At 31.3% G+C, this 20,395-nt stretch overlaps 2 protein-coding genes across 2 annotated transcripts; one reads left to right on the forward strand and one right to left on the reverse strand.

Moving 5' to 3' along the window:
• The first annotated feature begins 11,246 nt into the window (after positions 1–11,246).
• LOC137929947 (NPC intracellular cholesterol transporter 1 homolog 1b-like) lies at positions 11,247–14,989 on the forward strand. Its single transcript, XM_068773099.1, has one exon. It carries the CDS (start codon positions 11,247–11,249, stop codon positions 14,976–14,978), a length of 3,732 nt encoding a protein of 1,243 aa, XP_068629200.1. The 3' UTR covers positions 14,979–14,989.
• Positions 14,990–15,785: 796 nt separating this feature from the next.
• Positions 15,786–18,122, reverse strand: HLH4C (Helix loop helix protein 4C). Its single transcript, XM_068774479.1, has 2 exons — positions 18,001–18,122; positions 15,786–16,083 (listed from the first exon to the last, which is right to left on the reverse strand). Exons 1-2 carry the CDS (start codon positions 18,120–18,122, stop codon positions 15,786–15,788), a joined length of 420 nt encoding a protein of 139 aa, XP_068630580.1.
• Positions 18,123–20,395: the final 2,273 nt, after the last annotated feature.

Raw genomic sequence — 20,395 nt, forward strand, 5'->3', positions numbered from 1 at the left:
GTAAATATTACTACACATATATCATATTTTGATATGCGCCTTGTGGTTTCTGCACAAAAAAAGTAATCATTCGCAAATACTCACTTCAATTTCAATTATGTCAATGTTTTCGACAAAAACAGGCTATTTACATAACCAGTTGCTTCCGAAATTGTACTCTTGTCAATAACAAACGAATTTTCTCTTTTTATTTTAAAGCATATAGTTCATATTTCTATGCTATCTTATAATACTTTAGTCCTTTCAAAATTTAGCTAGTGGTAGCGAATAATACATTATTTGCATTGAATATCACTCCGGCCTTGCCCTCCACGTGTTCAGTTTGACTCACTTTCTTAAATACTTTTGACATAACTAGTGGGATGTAGTATATTTAAAAAGAGCCATGTTTAATTATCTGTTTTACATTTAACAAGAATAAATAAAATATAATTTGAATTTGATTTTATATAGATAAGTGAATAAATTGAATGTTGAAGTTAAAGTTAAATATGTATTTTATTATCTGTAAATTATTTACTTTTTTATCATTATGTCTGAACTTAGGTGTTTTACTCACATAACCTATCTTATGGTGTTCCTAGCTACATGCGGCTCTTGGAAGGATTATTTGTAGCTCTCGATAAATGTATCCGAGTTCTTTTAAATATCTTTTTAATTAGTAAAAACAAAAAATTATTCAACAAATTACAAAGAAGTTTTAAGGGAAAATGTTTTTCAATTTCAATATTTAAATTCGATGCATATATTTTATGCATAAATTCAAAAGTAAAGAATATGCTTTGTTAACTTTTGATTTTATTTAATTCTTAAGTTGTAAATACAATAAGACATCTAAGCTTTACAGCAAATAAATTATTTTAATATTTCTTGCCGTTATCAAAAATATTCAAAAAAGTTCCGTCCGAGGAAAGGTTGTATTTATTGCCTTAATTTAGATAACGATGTGGGGTACCGTATTTTTATGCGCAGTGTAAAATCTAGAATTGTTAGTTATAGATGTAAAAGCTTTAGTAGAGTGAATGTATAATTTACTTACAATTAATTCATCAGATTTCAGTAGTAATAAATAAAATTATAATAATTTAGCAAGAAAAAGCGATTTCAAAATTCGTATATTATGAAGTATCTTATAATCTGAAATCTTGATGGAAACCGACAGGAGCCACACCCATAACAATGCAGCGTCACTAGAATTTTGTTATACAAAATCCGTAGCAACACTGTATATCGCCTTGACGAGCCGCGTCTCATTAATGCAGTAATTTTAACAATTACAACGTCATTAAACTACTGTAATGATTCTACTTTCTTAAATAGACCATGGCACCGAAATGATAATTGTGGTATAGAAATGTACAATAGCAAAGGATAACAAAATATTGGTTGAAAAATATAACTTACATACATATTAGAATTGTAAAATAAAAATTAAAAAAAAAGAATTGTTACAACATTCTGAAGAGAAGGCGAAAGGAAGATAGGCGATGTATGATAGAAAGGAGCGGATGTGAATGACAAAAGTAGGGAAGAAAAAGACAAAAGAGGAATTAATGAAATATCTTAAGAAGGACAAACGAGGAGCATGGAAAAATTGTAATTTATTATATATAATGTTCCTCACAACGGCGGCCAAAAAAAATAACCGTCCATAGCATGAAACAGAATTATATGTCAATCGCTTAAGTACATTCTACACAATGAGAATAAACTGAATAGAAGCACAAGTTTTTGTAATAATCCCTAAAATAGGTTCTCTCGCAAATTTCTTTTAAAATAATGTGAAATAAATATTTATCAATTTACGGAGAAGTACCATTAAATAAACGTTGAGGCAAGTAATTTTAAACTATTGGTCGTAAATATAAAAGATTTAAAAGGTATACAGCAAAACCAAAAACAAAAGAACAAAGGATCAACCCTAACAGTCATGTATTAACATAATTGTCCTAAACCTCAAGGTATTTAACGGTCTGTAGCGTTTGGGCAGCGGCTTGAAATGAAATAATGTACCAGTTAATGTATAATTGAGTAATACTTCCATATTTTATTGTTTATACGTATAAATTTTAGGAGTATTACCCATACGAAAAATTATAAATAGTGAGAAAGCTCTGTCGTGACTCACAGCTGGGAGAAGAAAGATTCATATCAAATAGTGGCAACCCTCTTCCAACTGTCTGCGTTTAGTAAAAGCGAAAAAAAATATTTTAAAAAAACACTAGCGATACAAATTAGAATTAAAAAGAGGCATTTTAAAAATTTCGATTTTTTGATCTGTAAATCCACATGGCCTTGAGAAAGGTGAGTATATTCCTCGAAATCTTATCCTGGGTCGCTTATAAACAACAATTATTAACAAATTTATTTAGTTAATTTAAAAACTCGTCTAAAACCCTTTCGAAAAATGTTGTGTTTATTCGTATTAGGTTTAGAGCTAAAAATTGGACAACATATGATGCGATTACATAAATTGTAAGAAGAAACAATGTTTGTTGGTATCGTAATTCGCGAATGTATCGCTAGGAGCGCGGGAAATAGAAAGCAAACCTACTAGGTTAACGAACGCGGTGACCGGCCTCAAGACTCGGACATGAGCAAAGCGCGGGAACGTTATTTCATTTATGGCATTGCATAGTTTTAGATATTAGATTTAAATGCAAAAATGTATACAAAATAACAAAAACTAGTTACTTCTCTATCTCTTTCTCTATCTATTTTCAATTATACTTAGCAACTTATTTTGTTAATGTAAAAATCTCTACTAGCCATAAAAAATTATTTATCTTACAATAAAACCTTCTTTGACTTAAGTGTCAAAAAATGGTGTTTTAGCGCCAATAAGTCTAATAGTTTGTAAGTCTATATACAAATTTAGCAATTTGTAATTAAGGCGACAACCTTTATATTTTATACATTTTTAGTTATTCATAAAAAATGTGATAATTAACTTAATAAATATTAATAAATAATTTCGTTTAAAACGTTCCTTGATAGTCGCTTATAACAATGACACATCATTAACACCTGCGTCACAATAAATTCCACATTACATAATCATTTAATTATTTATTAAATTACTAACCTTCCTTAATTGAATTTATCTTTATTTTTTTCTTTAATTTTTTACATTTTTTAATGTAAAGACTGAAGCACGGACAGATTTTCAAATTTAGAACGTAACTAGCGAATCTTTAACAACGGTGCTATACTGTCTTATTATTCAAAATTCTGCTTTCACCTAAAGACATAAGATGTACCTTATTAGGTCAATAGTACCTATTTCAAATATAAAATCGATATTCTTTCTTTCAAATTTGCGTATGATTGATATTATTAATGTTTGCATTGAGAGTAAAATGTTATTTTCTTTTATCTTTTTATTTATCTTTCCTTATATCTACTACACGAAAATAAAATCCATACTTTTCATACATTTTTGAAGAAATACACATGAATATGAATAATGTAAATGTTCATGTTTTTAGCTTAAAGGTTTTAGTAAGTTTGTTAACAAAAGATTTTAGTTATTCCATATGTCTCATCCGATTTTACTATGCAAGTGACTGCTGTAATTGAACTCCCTCTTAACAATATAATTTATTTATGAATATTATTTAAGTAAACATAAGCGATGCCTGTAATTTTGTTTCTGTATTTAAAAATAAAAAACAAATTTTTACGAATCATAAAAATAATCATGTTTTATTAATAACACACGTCTAAATACATACGTATAAATATACAATAAATATTATAATCATATTCAATAATCTTTATTTACTTTCACGCTCCTACTAATTTCAATCCAATCATGATAATGTATCTCAAGAATGTGAAGGTCGAAGATTTTGCTACTTTCCGCCAGATAAAAGCAGTAATAGCCACGATGTCCAGCAGACGGTATTGTTATGGCCGTTAAAGGCAATTATGCAAGCTTCACGGTTGCAAGTAGACGAAGGAACGGCTTGCGAACGTCGGGACTCGATCACGTTGTGCGCCTCGAGGTCATTTGATATCGATATCGATATTTTTTAATTATTTTAACATTAATATATATGCTTTAACATTTTTTTAGCACTGCCTTCTTTAACCCTATATATTAGTTTATTTGATGTATGCATATAGAAGGTAATAAAAAAATTTCAATTAAAAAGATTTTTGTTACATTTAAACTATCATTTTTAATTTTTCTGTAATTTTTTGGAGAATAACTGTATCGCTTTTACGTATAACATAAAGGTTCATAAATTATTAATAACGCACTGCATCCTTTTTTAATTTTTATTGGTACAGATTTTTAATTTAAGTATATTGAATTTATTCAGCCAAAGTGTATATTAATAAATAATGTTTAAAATGTATTTTAAAAATCAATTACAATATAAGAAAAAGAAATATGTTTTATCATGATTTCAATTAAATAATTTACTTGTCGATAGCTTTGATTTCTTACATAGTACGTCACAGGTATTCAAGTTTCATTGTCGGCAGTGGAAAATTCCACGACTAAGCATGTAACCTTCGTTTGTCTCTATCCTACATTCGTGGTCAGACATAACTGTGTCCTTTTCTCTTTGACTCAACGCAGACGCTGTGACCTAACCAATTTCTCTCGCTCTTTCTTATTTGATTGCGTATGTTTCCTTCTCTTTCTTTTGAGGCAAGTTAACGTTCTATTTTACGAATAGCTCTGTGCTATGTATACTTCTCGGTCGTTGTCTAAATGATTTTTGTTAGCTGTCTTTCTCTAGAGCTTGAATGAGGCAAATTTTATTTCCTTGATGCAGAGCTACAGCTTCAAATCCAACAAAATACTATACTACCACCACGTGCTCGAAAGGTTAACGACTGATATACCAGATAACAAATATAAATAAACAATTATGCCTCGATCTATTTATTGATTGTCTCTAAGTATCAATCTATAATAAGGGCTAACTGGATATTATTTTGTGCATTCTATGAGATTTTTTTAAGTTTTCAGTATATAATGGAATTAAACTAAACTAAATTAGTGTTCTGATAACTCCCTTTTGTTGTTACATGTCGTTACATGTTCTCGCTTTTCTTAGTGTTATAATCTTTCTTTGTATTCGTCCCTCAACAATTTTTTTACTTCTAACTTTTGTTTTGTGTTATATTTTTCTATAAATTCATTGATGATGGAGTGTTCTACTAAACTAGGCCAATTTAGTAAAAAATATTATGAAAAAAATAATGCAGAAATTAAATCAATTTTTTAGTTGTGTACAATTTTTGTAATCTGTAGTATAATTGTATAATATATTCATAAGTTTGTATTTTGAATAGTAAAATATTAAATTAGATTTTAATTTTACACATGTTGTGATTGTAGTTCTAATGTTTTACGAGAGTTCGAACGTTCGAGAAACTTCTAGCTGCTCGGGGTCCGCGCTTAGCGACAGTCTTTTTATAACACCATGCTTGGGTATATGTTGTTACTATCTCCGCATAGATATTTTTTAGGTTCAAGTTTGTTATGTGTTAGTTATTAAAACTATAATCTATTATAAAAAAAAAATCGAAACAGTCTTAATAAATTAGTTTTTCATTTTTCAAAAAAAAAAGCAGCATGATACCTATCAATTTTAATTATAGATAAAAATATTTGTTCGCTTTATTATATTAATACTGTATTTACTTTTATCAGTGTATTTTTACATAATACATGTGTTAATTTACATATTAAATTTTTACATTAAAAAATTCTGTTTGTTAAAAACACAATATATGTTTATTTTAGTATCTGTCGTGCAGAAATTCTTGCCAACAAAAATGTGGACTTGGCAATAGTATTTTATTTTGATTTTGCTAATATATTTAATCGAAAGATCAACAAACCAATCTATTTTTATCAAAACTATTGTATTTATAAAAAAAAAACTTAAGGTCACATTGTATTTTATGTAATGAAAAATAACATCATTCATGCAATATGTTACAATATTAAATTCGTTTCGCATGTTAGCAGAATAAATTATACACAAAAAGCTGTTTATGAGTTATATCTTCCTTTTTTAACAAAACTTATAAGAACATGGTATTTTCACTTGCACTAAATATTTACGATCAAATGACGTCACAGGCGACGCCGCAGCGAGAGTTGTTAAAATTATCCAGTCCGGAATTTGGCGTACGAAACTTTACAGGTTTCCATTGTTTGTTTACGATATCTTCTTGTTCTAATTATCTGTATATTAATATATTTTAATTGCTCTTAGAATCTGATCTTCTGTGGAACAGACATCAAAAATAGCTTTATCATTTTTTTTTAAATTAGTTCACGTTAAGTTATAAAAACTTCGTCAAGTAAAGTCTTTGACTATGAATTTCACTTCGATTCCTATAATATAGGTCATTATTTACCGCACATAGATTAATAATTTTAAAGCAAACATGTTATTAGCGACTAAATTGTCGTAATAAATATTAAAAAAAAACTATCTTTAATGTTTAACTAAACAAGCGTGGAAGTGGGAACGAAACATTAACAGTTTTAGAGCCACATGCCGTGACGTGCCTACACATGCGATAACTGCAAAACTTGGCACCCCTCTCTGATCTTGTTTACGTGGCTCCTGGCCATGAATCTGGTTAAAGTAGAATGATGAAGTTCACAGTCAAGCGTTTGGCACTGTGTGACAACACCGAGTGAGAGCAAACATTAACACAAGAACGAGGAAGCCGACAAGCTATTTTAAAATTGTACATTTATTACCAAATTGAAAATAATATTTATACTATTTACTTTAAGCTTACTTTCTTTATTATCATTTTTTTGTTGAACGATATACTATATGCCATTAAAAAGTTTTTATTTTGATTTGTACGTAAGTTCAATTTTAAGTAGTATGTCAATATATGGCATCAGACGGAAAATGAATACCTGTGTATGACATAAAATCAATGCCAAGATTTTTTAATGTTATAGGATTTGAAGAATACCTAAACTAGACCTTCTTTACAATTTTTATAAGCGCCATCTGTTGTTGAGTAGCTAAATTATCAAATCCACTAATTTGTGTAAATTGTACCGCCATCTTTTTGTTGTTATTACAAACTAAATAACAATTGTACAGGAGAGTTACGCTTCTTTATTTACAAACTAGACAGATGACGCTTTTCGCAGTATTACAAATATCATGGAATTAACTGAATTTGCAATGAGCATAGATTAACTATACTAGCGCATGCGTAGCAATGAGTATGTCATTTGCTTCAATTGAAAATGGTTGTTTTGGTCGAATATAAACTTAACGATATCCCAAAGTTGTCGACTATGCGAATTAATGATCACTGTGCGGGACGTAAGTCGAAATAAAAATTAAAACTCTCATCAGCATTAAAATTTCGATAACTTCGCCACAGCAACATTTTTTTTAATATAAATTATCAAATCTTACCTTACATCGGTTACTATAAGGAACTGTAGAGATTGATACAGAATATTTAAAACGATTACATAATTTGTTCACTATAGTATCGCATTACTTATAATATTATTCATTCACTAATTAAAGATTATATATCATCTTGAATAGGACAGAAGTTTTAAACGTTCAATTCCTATTAGATATTTTTGACTATTTTATCAAAAACGTGTCTTTAAAAGTTTACATACTTTATAATTTTAAAATTACTTAACTTTGTTTCTTGTGATAGCAGTTTGCCAAAACTAAAAATATGTAGCAGTACCTTCTTATTGTAGAGTACCTTCGTAACATTTCTCATAATTTTTTCAAATCGTGTAAAAGCTAAATGGCAAAAATAGACGAAATCGTGGCGAATCATGCATTTATTCATTTTTATGTATACTTACAGTAATTGCAAAGATAAGTAGGAAGTAGAAATGTGAGAAAAAAGGTAAAACAAATATTCAAGGTAGGGAATATCTTTTCCAAAAAAGGAGATGTGGTCATATTTACGACCACTGAAAATGAATGGGAAGCAGTTATTCTGAAGGTGGTCAAGTTTGTTGAGATGGTTTGCATTCTAAACAAGATAGCACCGTTGCCAGCAGAATGAGTAATTGAAAAAACATTGCTCTAGTTTTAGAAGGGAGTAAGTTTTTTTAGTGTAGTAGAATAGGAAGAGAACCAGTAACTTTTTCGCAAACAAGGCTAGTTTTGATACGTCTGCTAATACTGGAGTTTTTGGAGAAGAAAGGTTCTATATCCTAACTTAAATGAAACACTTGTGTGAAATAAACTGAATGTTTAGTTCAAAACGGTATGCTTATTTAGTAGAAGAGATGTTCTACATACTAACTGAATTAAGCCACTGTTGTGTGAAGTAAACCGTATTTTTACCGACTGTTCCATACGGAATGCTTATAATAACATAATTACTTAGTTGTTTTTACATCCACAGGAAAATTATCGTAAGAGACCTTCTCTTACTGCTGAGCAGTCTATAGTTGTGGCATCGTTTTTCAAAGCGTGATATCCTTTTACAATACACGTAGACATTCCTTGAAGCTCGGTGTTGAAGGCGAGTCGCAACAAGACGTCAGTTCTTGACGGAAGACTACAGAGTTACCGTACAAGGACAGATGGAATGGTCGTGGTATCCAGACCAGTCCCCTAATTAACCTTGGGCTACCTACGACTACGATTTGATTTCGAGGTCTTAACAGGCATACCAGTCTTGATTCTATGAAAATTCTCGACAGTCTGTTATACATTGGCGCAAAAGATGTTTGCATCGGGCAAATAAGTTGTAGCACGGTATGCGTCGCTTTGGCACATAATAGTAACGACTATTAGTCGCTTGCTCGCTAGTTATTAATTTGGTTAGATTTAGTTGCTAAATTGCTGATTTATAAAGCGCTTTTAAAGGTTACCATTAACTTTAGGAATAAAAGTTATCTAGCTATATTAGGGCTCCAGAATTTTCTCATTTAAATTTTCAAATTTCTTTTAATTATCTTTCAAGATGTAAATACTAAGTTAAGCTCTAGTGAGCTAGCGACTAATGGTCGAATAGCTTATTAAAGGTTTAAAAGTATTTATTGCGCGATTCGACCTACTTCGTATTTTTATCTAATGACACGATACTAATTTATGGTGAAGAATTAAACTATGGAGGCGGGTTGGCTGTTAAAAAAGGCGTGTACGTTACAGTTTTGATTATTATACAAGCGTTTCGGAGTAGACAGGGCTAATAAGGCAATGTAATTGTGGGAAGCTCGTTACTGGTCCCTCCGTCCGAGCTCAATTACAACGCCTTCGGGATGATTTCCCTAGGCAGCGGTAAGCAATCGATCTAGTGTGAACACGCGACTTGTCAACGCCTCTTGCCTTTGCACGTGCGTTAGGATATAGTTTAGTAATTAACAACAATGTATTTTTTGTTTGCAGTGTTGTAGATATGGTTTAAGTATATATTATTAAACAAATGTTGTATGTATTTGAAATCAAAACTATTTGACGCATGTGACTGCGGATAGTTTCTTCTGGTAATACAAGTCTGCAGTAACAACGATATATATATCGAACGATAGCGAACAATAATTTAATAAAGAACAATGTAAAATATGTAATAATTTTATTTTTGATTATTATTCCTGAAATCGTTGAAATTTGGTTGGATATCATACGTTAATTGACAGCAATTGACTATACATTCAAACCTTTAAGACTTTTATCCGTGTAACCAATCATCTTGTATTACTATAATTACAATAAATCAGTGTATTAAAATATACGTTTTCAAAATAGAAGAGAGAGAATATTAGACAAATTTTGATAATTTTCGTATAAATTATTGCGTGTAATTCGTGCGACAAGATATTTTTGCGCAAATTATAAAATGAAAAAAAATATTTTTACATCGTTGCGTAGTTTTTTGTAAAACATTACATTTTAAATTTATTATTGTTTTTTTAATAGATCGTTAATTACATTAAATCAGTGTATTAAAATATACGTTTTCAAAATAGAAGAGAGAGAATATTAGACAAATTTTGATAATTTTCGTATAAATTATTGCGTGTAATTCGTGCGACAAGATATTTTTGCGCAAATTATTAAAAAAAAAATTTTTTTTTACATCGTTGCGTAGTTTTTTATAAAACATTACATTTAAAATTTTTTGTTTTTTTTTTAATAGATCGTTGTTTTGGAATAGTGTAAGTTGAATTTGTTTCTTACAATAGTTCTAACACAAAAAGTAATGTGAATCGATTTTCCTCTCAAACCATATTTAATTAAGGCCCCACAGTCCGACAGCCACGTGCGCCTTTACAAGTTAGACGAGTGGGAGATTCACTTACAATTCCATTATACCCCTGACTTACTTCACTGTAGTTCTATTAACTGGTAAATTATTTTGCAAGCGATTGAGTTCGATTTAAATACAAATTGTTATTAATAGTAATCTAATTCAAATATCTACTTTATTATTATTTATTAAAATAAAATAAGAAAATATCTTTAACATTTATCACAACTTGAACTCCCAAATTACAATTGTTTTAATTTTTAAATAGCCTTTCATTTTTATTTACATGTTTTTTATTAGAAATTACCTTATTATATTATTTAAAACTTAAAATGTAAAATAAACTAAAAATTTGAATGGGTTCCTAAAGAAAAATTATTATGACACAGGAAATCCTGTACAACTCTTAAACAAACACAAAGAAATTTTTTTTGTTTATATAGTACATTTGAGTTTGAGAAGGAAGCTGACAGTCGTAACAGTTTATAACTAGTAGAGAACAATAACATTAGAATCACATATACCGTAATTTTAAATAAAAAATTTGTGTATATTCTTAGTGTGTCATAGTTGTTAACATATTTTGAAATCTATAATAAACAAATTTTATTTATGGTTTAGGCTAGGTGTACAGCTTATAGGTTCATGTTTAAAGAATGGGAGGGTATGTTTCTGCGGCCCATAAAAGCGGAAAAATGCAGTCGGCTTCTTCCCAAGGGAGACAGACACACACCTGCGTTCGCCCGTCTCTATTTTATCGTATCGTTACATTACAAATTCACAATTTAGTTCTTTTATACTAATAATCATGACGAATTTCTTATCAAACACCTGCGCTAAATTGTGATAAGTTATCGAATTAACTATTTAGATTAATTTAGGTTTATAACTGTAAGTCTTAAGTATTTGTGCTATTGTAACAATACAATCCGTACGAAAAATGTTTACGGAATATATATAAAATATTTAATATATACATAATTATAATTATAAAGGAAAGAATGAAGATTTTTATAATAGCTTTGTTTACGTTTAACTATCTGTACAGTGTAAAAGCAAGATGTGTAATGCGTGGAGAATGTGTGGAAATAAATGGATTCGCGAAACCTTGCCCTTTCCCGGAAGACGCTCAACCAATTCTAACAACGTTGCAGGAAGAAGAACGAAAAGAAATCTTTGACATCTTGAATTCAAGATGCCCCTCTCTTATATACAACGAGGATGGCACGCTTAAGCCAAACGACGAGATTCTAACTTGTTGTGACGATGTCCAGTTGAGGAAAATGCAAGAAAGCTTGATGTTAGCTGAAGGGGTTCTCGGCAGATGTCCAACGTGCTTACGAAATTTTGTGAAACAAATCTGTGAAATGAATTGTTCTCCGGATCAGTCACGTTTCGTCGAGGTAACCGTAGAGAATTCTACAGACGGAATTCCTTACGTAAATGAAATTCATTATAGATTATATGAAGACTTTATGGTGGATGCTCATGCTTCCTGCTCAGGAGTGATTGTTCCACAGACTGGTTTGCCGGCTATAAACCTCATGTGTGGTAACGCCCCTGTTTGTGACGCTGAAGCCTGGTTTGGATTTACTGGAGACACATCCGCAAATCCTTTAGCTCCAGTTCAAGTAAACTTTTTAAAATGGCCAACGCAAGAGGACTCGATGAATGCTTCCGCAATACCATGCCGAGAAACGTTAGAAGGCGATCTTCCTTGCAGCTGTCTAGATTGTCCGTCGACTTGTCCTGCGGGAAATGAACCATCGATTCCAAGTATCTGCACCGTTATTTCTGTTAACTGTATCGGATTTTCTATTGGTATAGTAGTTTTTGTGATTGGTGTTACAATATTTTGTGTTCTGACCTTATTAGAATATAAGCGGTTAAGAACAAGTAAATTAGAAAGATCTAACGCTGTTAATGTGTCTAACGATAATTTTCTTATAAAGTTTTTCCAAAACTTGTTCGCAGCTATAGGAGGTTTTTCTGCTAATAATCCAGTACTTATAATAATGATTACCTCGTGGATAGTATTCGCTATGATTTACGGTGTCGTAAATCTTAACCTCACTTCAAAGCCCATTGAGCTTTGGTCTGCACCAGATTCGCGTAGTAGAACAGAATTAAATTATTTCAATTCTAGGTTTGGCCCGTTTTATAGGGCTGCACAAGTTTATTTGAAATTTTCTGGTTTAGAGCCATTTACAGAAGGGAACGTGACTTACGGTCCTGCTTTCAGACTTGAAGCTTTGCAAGAATTAGTTGCCCTTGAAGACGCTATTATTGATATTGGTAGAGAAACTGGTGGCGTGGTTTTGGAAGATGTTTGTTATGCACCACTTCGACCTCGAGGCAGCGAAAAAAAAATAGAGCAGTGTGTAAAAATGTCAGCGTCGGTTTACTTAGGCAGAGATCGCAATAATATTAATAATGAAACATATTTGAATTCCATTCAAAACTGCCTAAACAATTACCTTGCTCTCAATTGTATGGCAGAATGGGGCGGTGGAGCGGAACCAGATATAGCATTTGGCGGTGTTGAAGGAGACAATGTTTTAAGTGCCAATACGTTACTAATAAATTTTCCGATAAGTAATTATCTTTTAGATGAAGATTTGAAACCGGTGCTTGAATGGGAGAAAAAATTTATAGATTTATTACACGATTATGAATCAAATTGGAAGTCAGATTTTGTTGAAGTTGCTTTTGGTGCCGAAAGGTCGGTGGAAGATGAAATTGAACGAGTTTCTCGAGCTGAGGTTGTACCAATTGCTATAAGCTATGTACTTATGTTTGTATACGTTTTACTGGCCTTAGGCAATATAAGATATTGTAGAACTTGGTTGATTGATAGCAAAGTAACAGTAGCTATTTGCTGTATTATTGTCGTGTTGGCTTCTATCTTTTGCGCAATGGGTGTTATGGGTTATGCAAACATCACTGCCACATTGCTCGCAATTAATGTAATACCGTTCTTTATTTTATCTGTGGGAGTTGATAACGTTTTCTTAATGGTCAATACTTTACACGATATACAAACAAATTTAAAACAATACGATGACTACAATGAAAACTTTAGTCAGTCAAAAAAGAGAACATATGTTTTTTCAAAAATGATGGAAATTGTTGGCCCTTCGATGTTTGTTACTTCTATAACACAAATAACATGTTTTGCTATAGGTAGTCTTGCTAATTTCCCTGCGGTGGTTACATTTGCTGTGTTTGCATCTTTATCTTTATGTTTCTTATTCGTTTTTCAAATAACAACCGTCGTATCAATATTGTCGATTGACTATAAAAGAGTGAGTCAAAACAGATTTGATTTACTGTGTTGTGTCCAAAAGAAAATACTTATTGATGACGATCCTTTAAATGCGGATACTCCTTATCGCAGCGTTATTTCGAGATTAATGGAGCCTTATTCTAAATTCATATTGAATTGGAGGGTTAAAATTGTGGTTGCAATTATTTTTGTAGCAATGTTTTCAATAAGTATTATATTAATACCACAGCTAGAAGTAGGGTTAGATCAACAATTAGCATTACCTACTGATTCTTACGTGTACAGGTACTTAGAAGCGGTAAACAAACTTTTGCGTCTCGGACCTCCATTGTATTTTGTTTTAAAAGGTGGATTGAATTTCACAGACGTAAATCATCAGAATGTTATTTGCGGAGGTCAGTTATGTTACGACGACTCTCTTACAACTCAAATTTTTTTGGCATCTCGTCATAGTAACGTTACCTTTATAGCACGTAGTTCTAATTCGTGGCTAGATGATTTCTTTGATTGGTCTAGTTTGCAAGGTTCTTGTTGTAGGTTTAATACAACGGATGGTGGTTTTTGTCAGAGCACTGATACTTCCATCGAATGTCAATCCTGTTCTCTTGGTAAAGATGAATTCGGTTATGGTTTACGACCAGACTCTGAGGCTTTTGAACGTTATTTACCATTTTTCTTACAAGACGCACCGACGGAAGTTTGTAACAAGGGAGGTCTTGCTAGTTATTCGAGTCATGTGAATTACATGCTGGATTCAGAAGGTCGTGCTACTGTCTATGACAGTAGTTTCATGTCTTATCACGTCGCCCTTAGTACATCTCATGACTATATATCAGCTGTTAAATACGGATATGAAGTAGCTGACAATATAACTGCAGCGATAAGGAAACATACGGGTACCGATGTAGAAGTATTTCCATATTCAGTGTTTTATGTATATTTCGAACAGTATTTGACTATGTGGGCTGACACGTTTGCTTCATTAGGATATAGTTTAATAGGAGCTACAGTTATCAATTTATTAGCATCGGGCTTTAATGTTTTGACAACGTTTACGGTGATGTTTACAACAATAATGGTAATAATAGATATGATGGGTGTTATGTACATCTGGAATATACCCCTGAATGCTGTTTCGTGTGTTAATTTAATTGTATCCATAGGTATTTCTGTTGAGTTTTTCAGTCATTTGGCTTATGCCTACGCAACTAGTAAGTCTCCTTCTCACGAAAGGGTCGCTGATGCAATGAAAAAAGTTGGTTCTACTATTATTACAGGAATTACGTTTACAAATATTCCGATTATAGTTTTAGCGTTCTCGTATACCCAACTAATTGAAATGTTTTTCTTTAGAATGCTTTTCAGTTTAGTCATATTAGGATTCTTACATGGAATGATTTTTTATCCAGTGTTTTTGAGTTATCTTCATAATATTTTCAATAAATAATATAAAATAGTGTTTAAGTTGTATGTAAATATTAAAATTATAACTGGCCTGCAGATGAGAAAGAGGGGTTATTACTCATTATTTTTGTTTAAGCAAGTTGTAATTATAATGTAAATTATTATATTTCAATTCATGTCATTATTATATTGCTCTTATATACATAATAGTGTATCTATTTGCTCATTGTACTTTTTAATATTTAAAAAGGTTTAGAGTAAATAATTTTAAAAATAAAGATATTGTTATTGTTTTATACATTTATTATAATTAAGAGCACACAATAACACTAGGAAGACATCGAATAAATAATAAAGAATTTACGGAATAACCTAATTTGCTTTATTTTTTAATACTGTTCTCTTTATAACACATTGAACAAGGTTCATAACTCTTGGATTGCTTATATCCATAAGTTCATACTTACAATCTAAACTCTAAGTTGACCTCTAAAACAAAACGATTTTAAAATTCAGGCAACAAGTCAACGGAAAAGGTGGCATATAAGATAACCTATTTCTTAAATTCAAGTTTATAATAAGAATCTTGTTTATAAATTGCTTTCCTAAAATCTTACAAGTTTTTTTTGCGAAAGAATCTTTGAAGTAATTTTTTTTCGTACACGACATCGAAATTAGCCACGAGTGATTTTAGTTTAGTTTGTATATAGTTCACTATATTAACACAATTGTACATTAGATGATATTGTTAGAATTTTCTCTTATTACCTTAATTCCTATAATATGATGACTAATATATTATTAACGTAACGTGTGACTAGACAAAAAGGTAATCATTGTTCTACAACATTCACGCGTCTAATACGTGGTTTAGATAAGCTATATAACATATGGCGAGTCTTAATATTTCAATCTTTGATAACTTCTTATCGGGCGGCAATGTGGGCAGCAGCCGTCGTAATGAAGCGAAAGCAGCATTGAAAGCTTCGACACGTATTCTCTCCCTAGTGGCGTGCGCTGTTCTATATTTCAGTGTTGCCCTGCGTCTTCTTCTACGTTCTTCTCGGGAAAGACCTGCGCATGGCGAACCTGTTCCGCTGGAGAGATAAGCTTCCTCGGACAAGACGCAAGGTTCCAAAGCTCTTTCTCTGGAAAATAAAAAAAATTACGATCTCTGGAATATTTTTTTTAAAATCAAAAACATTACATATACTATCAATGTAAGTAAAATTTAATTTAAGATTAAAATCAAAATTGCGTCAAATGTTGTTAAATAACGCATAAGATTTGTTATTACTAATTGGACTCAAAAGATACATGCTAGTGTTCATCAAGAATTTTATTAGTAAATAATAGTACAATAATCATTTGCATCTTTGGGGACATTTATGTTTAGCGGTTGAAATGATAATGATAATAACGAATCACTCGCTATAAGAATTACCCCCGCACGTAAATTCACTCGAATTTTTATTTTAAATTTTCGCACATTAGATAATTTAACCTATGTAGAGACACCTTATTTGTTAATAACATGACAAATCAAAAGTATAGGTATATTACTAGAGCCAATCTTTTAGTCTAACACATTAATAATCAAATATGAATTAATAATAAAAGTTCACTGAAAACTCGTCTTAGTGGAATATCAAATTTTTTGGGTTTTGGAAATTGTTATCGATATACTATCAAATAATTTATTGACGATTACATAAAAAAGAATAATTAGCATATTTTTATATTAGGTTTATATGTACTGGTCCCTGTTTCTCTCTGCGGTCTCTCCTCTTTTACATTAGACAAGCAACAAGTTAGTGATTTCATATTTTATATTTGAGACACATACAGAACAATCTCAGTCGAAAATTAAATTAATTTTAAATAAATCTTAACAAAGTTACCACAATAGTTAAATCCGTGCGCTACAATAGACTCTATTATAGGTTTTTAAAGCTACTTTTTAAATTAATATGATACACAGAGTTTTATCAAAGGATTATTACTTTTGCCATATCCGAGAAGTAAAATGTCAAGTCTCATTTTCTTTTTTTTTTCAAAAACAAATAGAACATATTTTTAATCATAAGTTCAAAAATTATTTAGAAAATGCAGTAATGCAAAGGATTTTTCGTATCAAAACAGTGTAAATATAAATGTGGAGAGTCGTATATTTTTTACCAGTTGTTTACGCTTTGTTCCTTACGTCTCTTTTTAGTATATAAGCAAGATAAAGGACTGACTGCTTTTGTGGCAAGTTTTTGTTTTAAGTCGAATTACAACAGTGTGATTGCAAAATCGTGCCGTTCCAGACAAATATCGTTCTGGAATGTTTAACAAAAAACTGCAATAAAACTTACATAGGAGAACAATTAGCTGAGGTAGTATTTTTAAAAGAAGAACGTGCGATATCGATATCACTAATAGGATTTTATTGATTGGAACACACTTTCAATGCAACTAAATTTTATACAATCCTCTAATAACGCCTAACGTAACGCGTAATGTCTTTAGGTAATGCTAAAAGCAGTGGCGTAGCTAGGGGGTGGCGAGCGGGGCGGCTGCACCAGGCACCACAAGTAGGGGGGGGCACCAAAGATGAAAATATTTTTTTTGAATTTTTTTTTGAATGATGAATAATGAAATATTAAAAGAAAAATGAAAACCATAATTTAATGTAAATAACATAAAAAGAATATCGTATTTTATTATTTTTGCGCTAAAAAAGTTGTTAAATAATATGAACATTAAAAAAAAGTAAACGGTTACTAATTATAATATACACAGAGTTTAAGCCAGTTTTTTGAAAGGGCCCTAAATGACAAAATAATAAAATATTACATTATTCCAAGATTACTTAAAGATAAATAGAAATATATATTAACTACATTCTGTTCTGAATTTTGAAATTATTTAGACTCTTTAGGGGGGGGGGGGGGGCACCAAGCGCCAATCTGCCCCAGGCCCCAAAAACCATAGCTACGCCACTGGCTAAAAGCAAATAGTTACAATAGTTATTTGAGCACAGAATATAAAACTTGTTTTACAGGGTTCCTATTTTTAATTACCGTTTCCTAGGGGCCAAGTTCTCCCTTCCAGTGATGGGCAACAGCGCTTCCCTTGGCTCCGCGAGCATGCACGCCATCGGCCCATCGTCCATGCTGGTGCCACTTTCCAGCCAGCTCTTCATCGTGTATCACCTATGATTTTAAAGAAAACTTCTTTCAACGAAATTAATACTCATAAAATCGTGTACTTAGATGTATGTTGGGAAAAAAGTATTTTGGTAAATAGTATGCATAAACTTGAATATCTCTTTGGTTGTAATATTTGTATCTGATCACCCTTGACTGGAACAGTCGAAATGGTAACGTTTATATACATATGCAGTATTAGGAAGAGTAGTACAAAGTTTGTTAAAGCGTTTTCAATCCCGGAATTCTTATGTCATAAATGCACCTAGCCGTGGTGTACCAGTTGCGGATAAAATGGACGCGATATGTTTAAAAAAAACATCGCGATATTATATTTAAATGTAAATAAACATTGAATGTCTCTAATTGATACATAAAACGCGAATAAAATCACATGGCTATTGTGTACCTAATACGCTTAATCTATGTATATTTGGTATTCATAAAATATAAAGTAAAACAAAAGGCTTATAATTAAACAATCAATGAAAAACTATTGAAAATAAATGCACGTGAGCACAACAAATTTAAGATATATTGTTTTTTGAACTATATGAATAAGATAATACCACTATAGAAAAATTAAATTTATTTCGTAGTTTCCCATTTTTTTATTATGTTTGTTGTATTTATATACACATATATCAGTTTTGGCCAGTGTGTTTGACTTACTTACTCATAGAAATATTTCGTTTTATTATATTAAAGTTAGTAGAAATAAGTTTTATTTATATTAGAATACTAACTTTAGAATACGAGAATGTTGTAGGTATTTTTTCTTTCTTTAGTGTATAAAATAAACACTGATTTTTTTGTGGTTATAACCCTTTGCAACCGCAACACGTTTTGTTTTGCTACGTTCAAATCAAATTTACCGGCCGCAGGGGTAAGAGAGGCATGCGTAAATAATACATCACGGGTTCACACCTCGCACTAAGCGAGCTCTTTAGGGGATAATAAATCCGTATTTATTCTTTTTATATCGTTCCTCGCGACCCTCTGCTCCCGGGTAATCGAATCATGTCCACTAACCGTATCGAATCGATTGGGTTCTTATGCTGTCTGAACACTTCGGACGCGCAGTGTAACACGCAAATAATATAGAATTAGATCTTGATGTTTGAAAACAGATAACAACATCACAAAATAAATTGTAATAGTTTTATAATCTATAATCAAGAAAATTAATATCATCGTTTTGAGGGTAACCATGTACAAAAAGGAAAAAAAAATAAACGGTGAAATTTTGGGTTTTTAAAATAGTTTTTGGCCCTACATGTATTTTGCTAAATGTATTTCGGTGTTAATGTTTTAATTTATTTTTAATAAATATTAATGTAATTCTCTTCTCTTTCTCGCGTTCCATGTGGAGTGTTTTATTGGAAATTGTTAAGTATTAGGTTACCGCGTTAGTTGGGCCAGCCAAAATTATATAAGAGGTGCGCCTGTAGCCACTTCATGCTTTAAACAGCGAGAATTTCGTCCCTCTCTGACCAACCATCATCCTTTTACATTCCGGCATGAGTCTGGCAGGCTGGATATTTTCATATTAGTCGCTTTTTGCGATACACCAGGAAGAGCGGTAGTAGTGCTATTTCCAAGGTGGATCCGGGAACCACAAGGGTGAAATATATCAATAGTTCTTTATAGCCCATTTACTTAATCGATTGAATATTTTCAGCTTAAACCGTAGCTAGTGAAGAGTTAGTCAGTTTCCGTTAAGAAGGCATTGAATCATCACTATCCTATCGCAGTTACGTTTCGTAAACAGTCAAATCCATCCTGATTAATCGTTGCGTTCGAAAACGTGCCTTAGACTGGTCATGGTGAACTTAACTTTGTAATTAAAAGATTTTTTTTAAATTTTAGATTTATTTTGATAATTATAAAATAATGATGATTTTGAGATGAAAGCGTAGTATAGGACCACGCTGCTATGAGGGCGCCGTATCATTTTCGATATGTTTGCCTTGGAACTTTCAGTTATTAAAACAAAAGAACATGAATTTCGTATAGCTACATAACAATGCAAAAATAGTAGGATTTAAATCGACTATATATACATATACTACATAGACTACAGATTTTCTGTGATACATGCTATACGCTTTGCCCATAATGCTGTATGATACACTTTTTTAATTGTCTGTTTTATGTCTATAAAGCTGTAAAAATACCTGTCACAAATAATAAATAAAAAGTTAATACTCCTTATTAAATATTTATTATGTAGCCTTTCACGTTTTTATTTATATATGTACATTTCCTT

This window comes from Battus philenor, unplaced genomic scaffold (genome assembly GCF_028537555.1).
Source record: "Battus philenor isolate CCGP_79_NKW_IND1 unplaced genomic scaffold, ilBatPhil1.0.hap1 SCAF_11, whole genome shotgun sequence".
In the NCBI taxonomy this organism is placed as follows: Eukaryota; Metazoa; Arthropoda; class Insecta; order Lepidoptera; family Papilionidae; genus Battus; species Battus philenor.

What these genes read in the sequence shown, in the direction of transcription:
- LOC137929947 (XM_068773099.1), top strand. Translation starts at nt 11,247, where the DNA reads ATGAAGATTTTTATAATAGCTTTGTTTACGTTTAACTATCTGTACAGT.
- HLH4C (XM_068774479.1), bottom strand. Translation starts at nt 18,122, where the DNA reads ATGAAGAGCTGGCTGGAAAGTGGCACCAGCATGGACGATGGGCCGATG. An exon ending in AACTTGGCCCCTAGGAAACG is followed by an intron (nt 16,084 to 18,000) that starts GTAATTAAAAAT and finishes TTTATTTTCCAG; the next exon opens with AGAAAGAGCTTTGGAACCTT.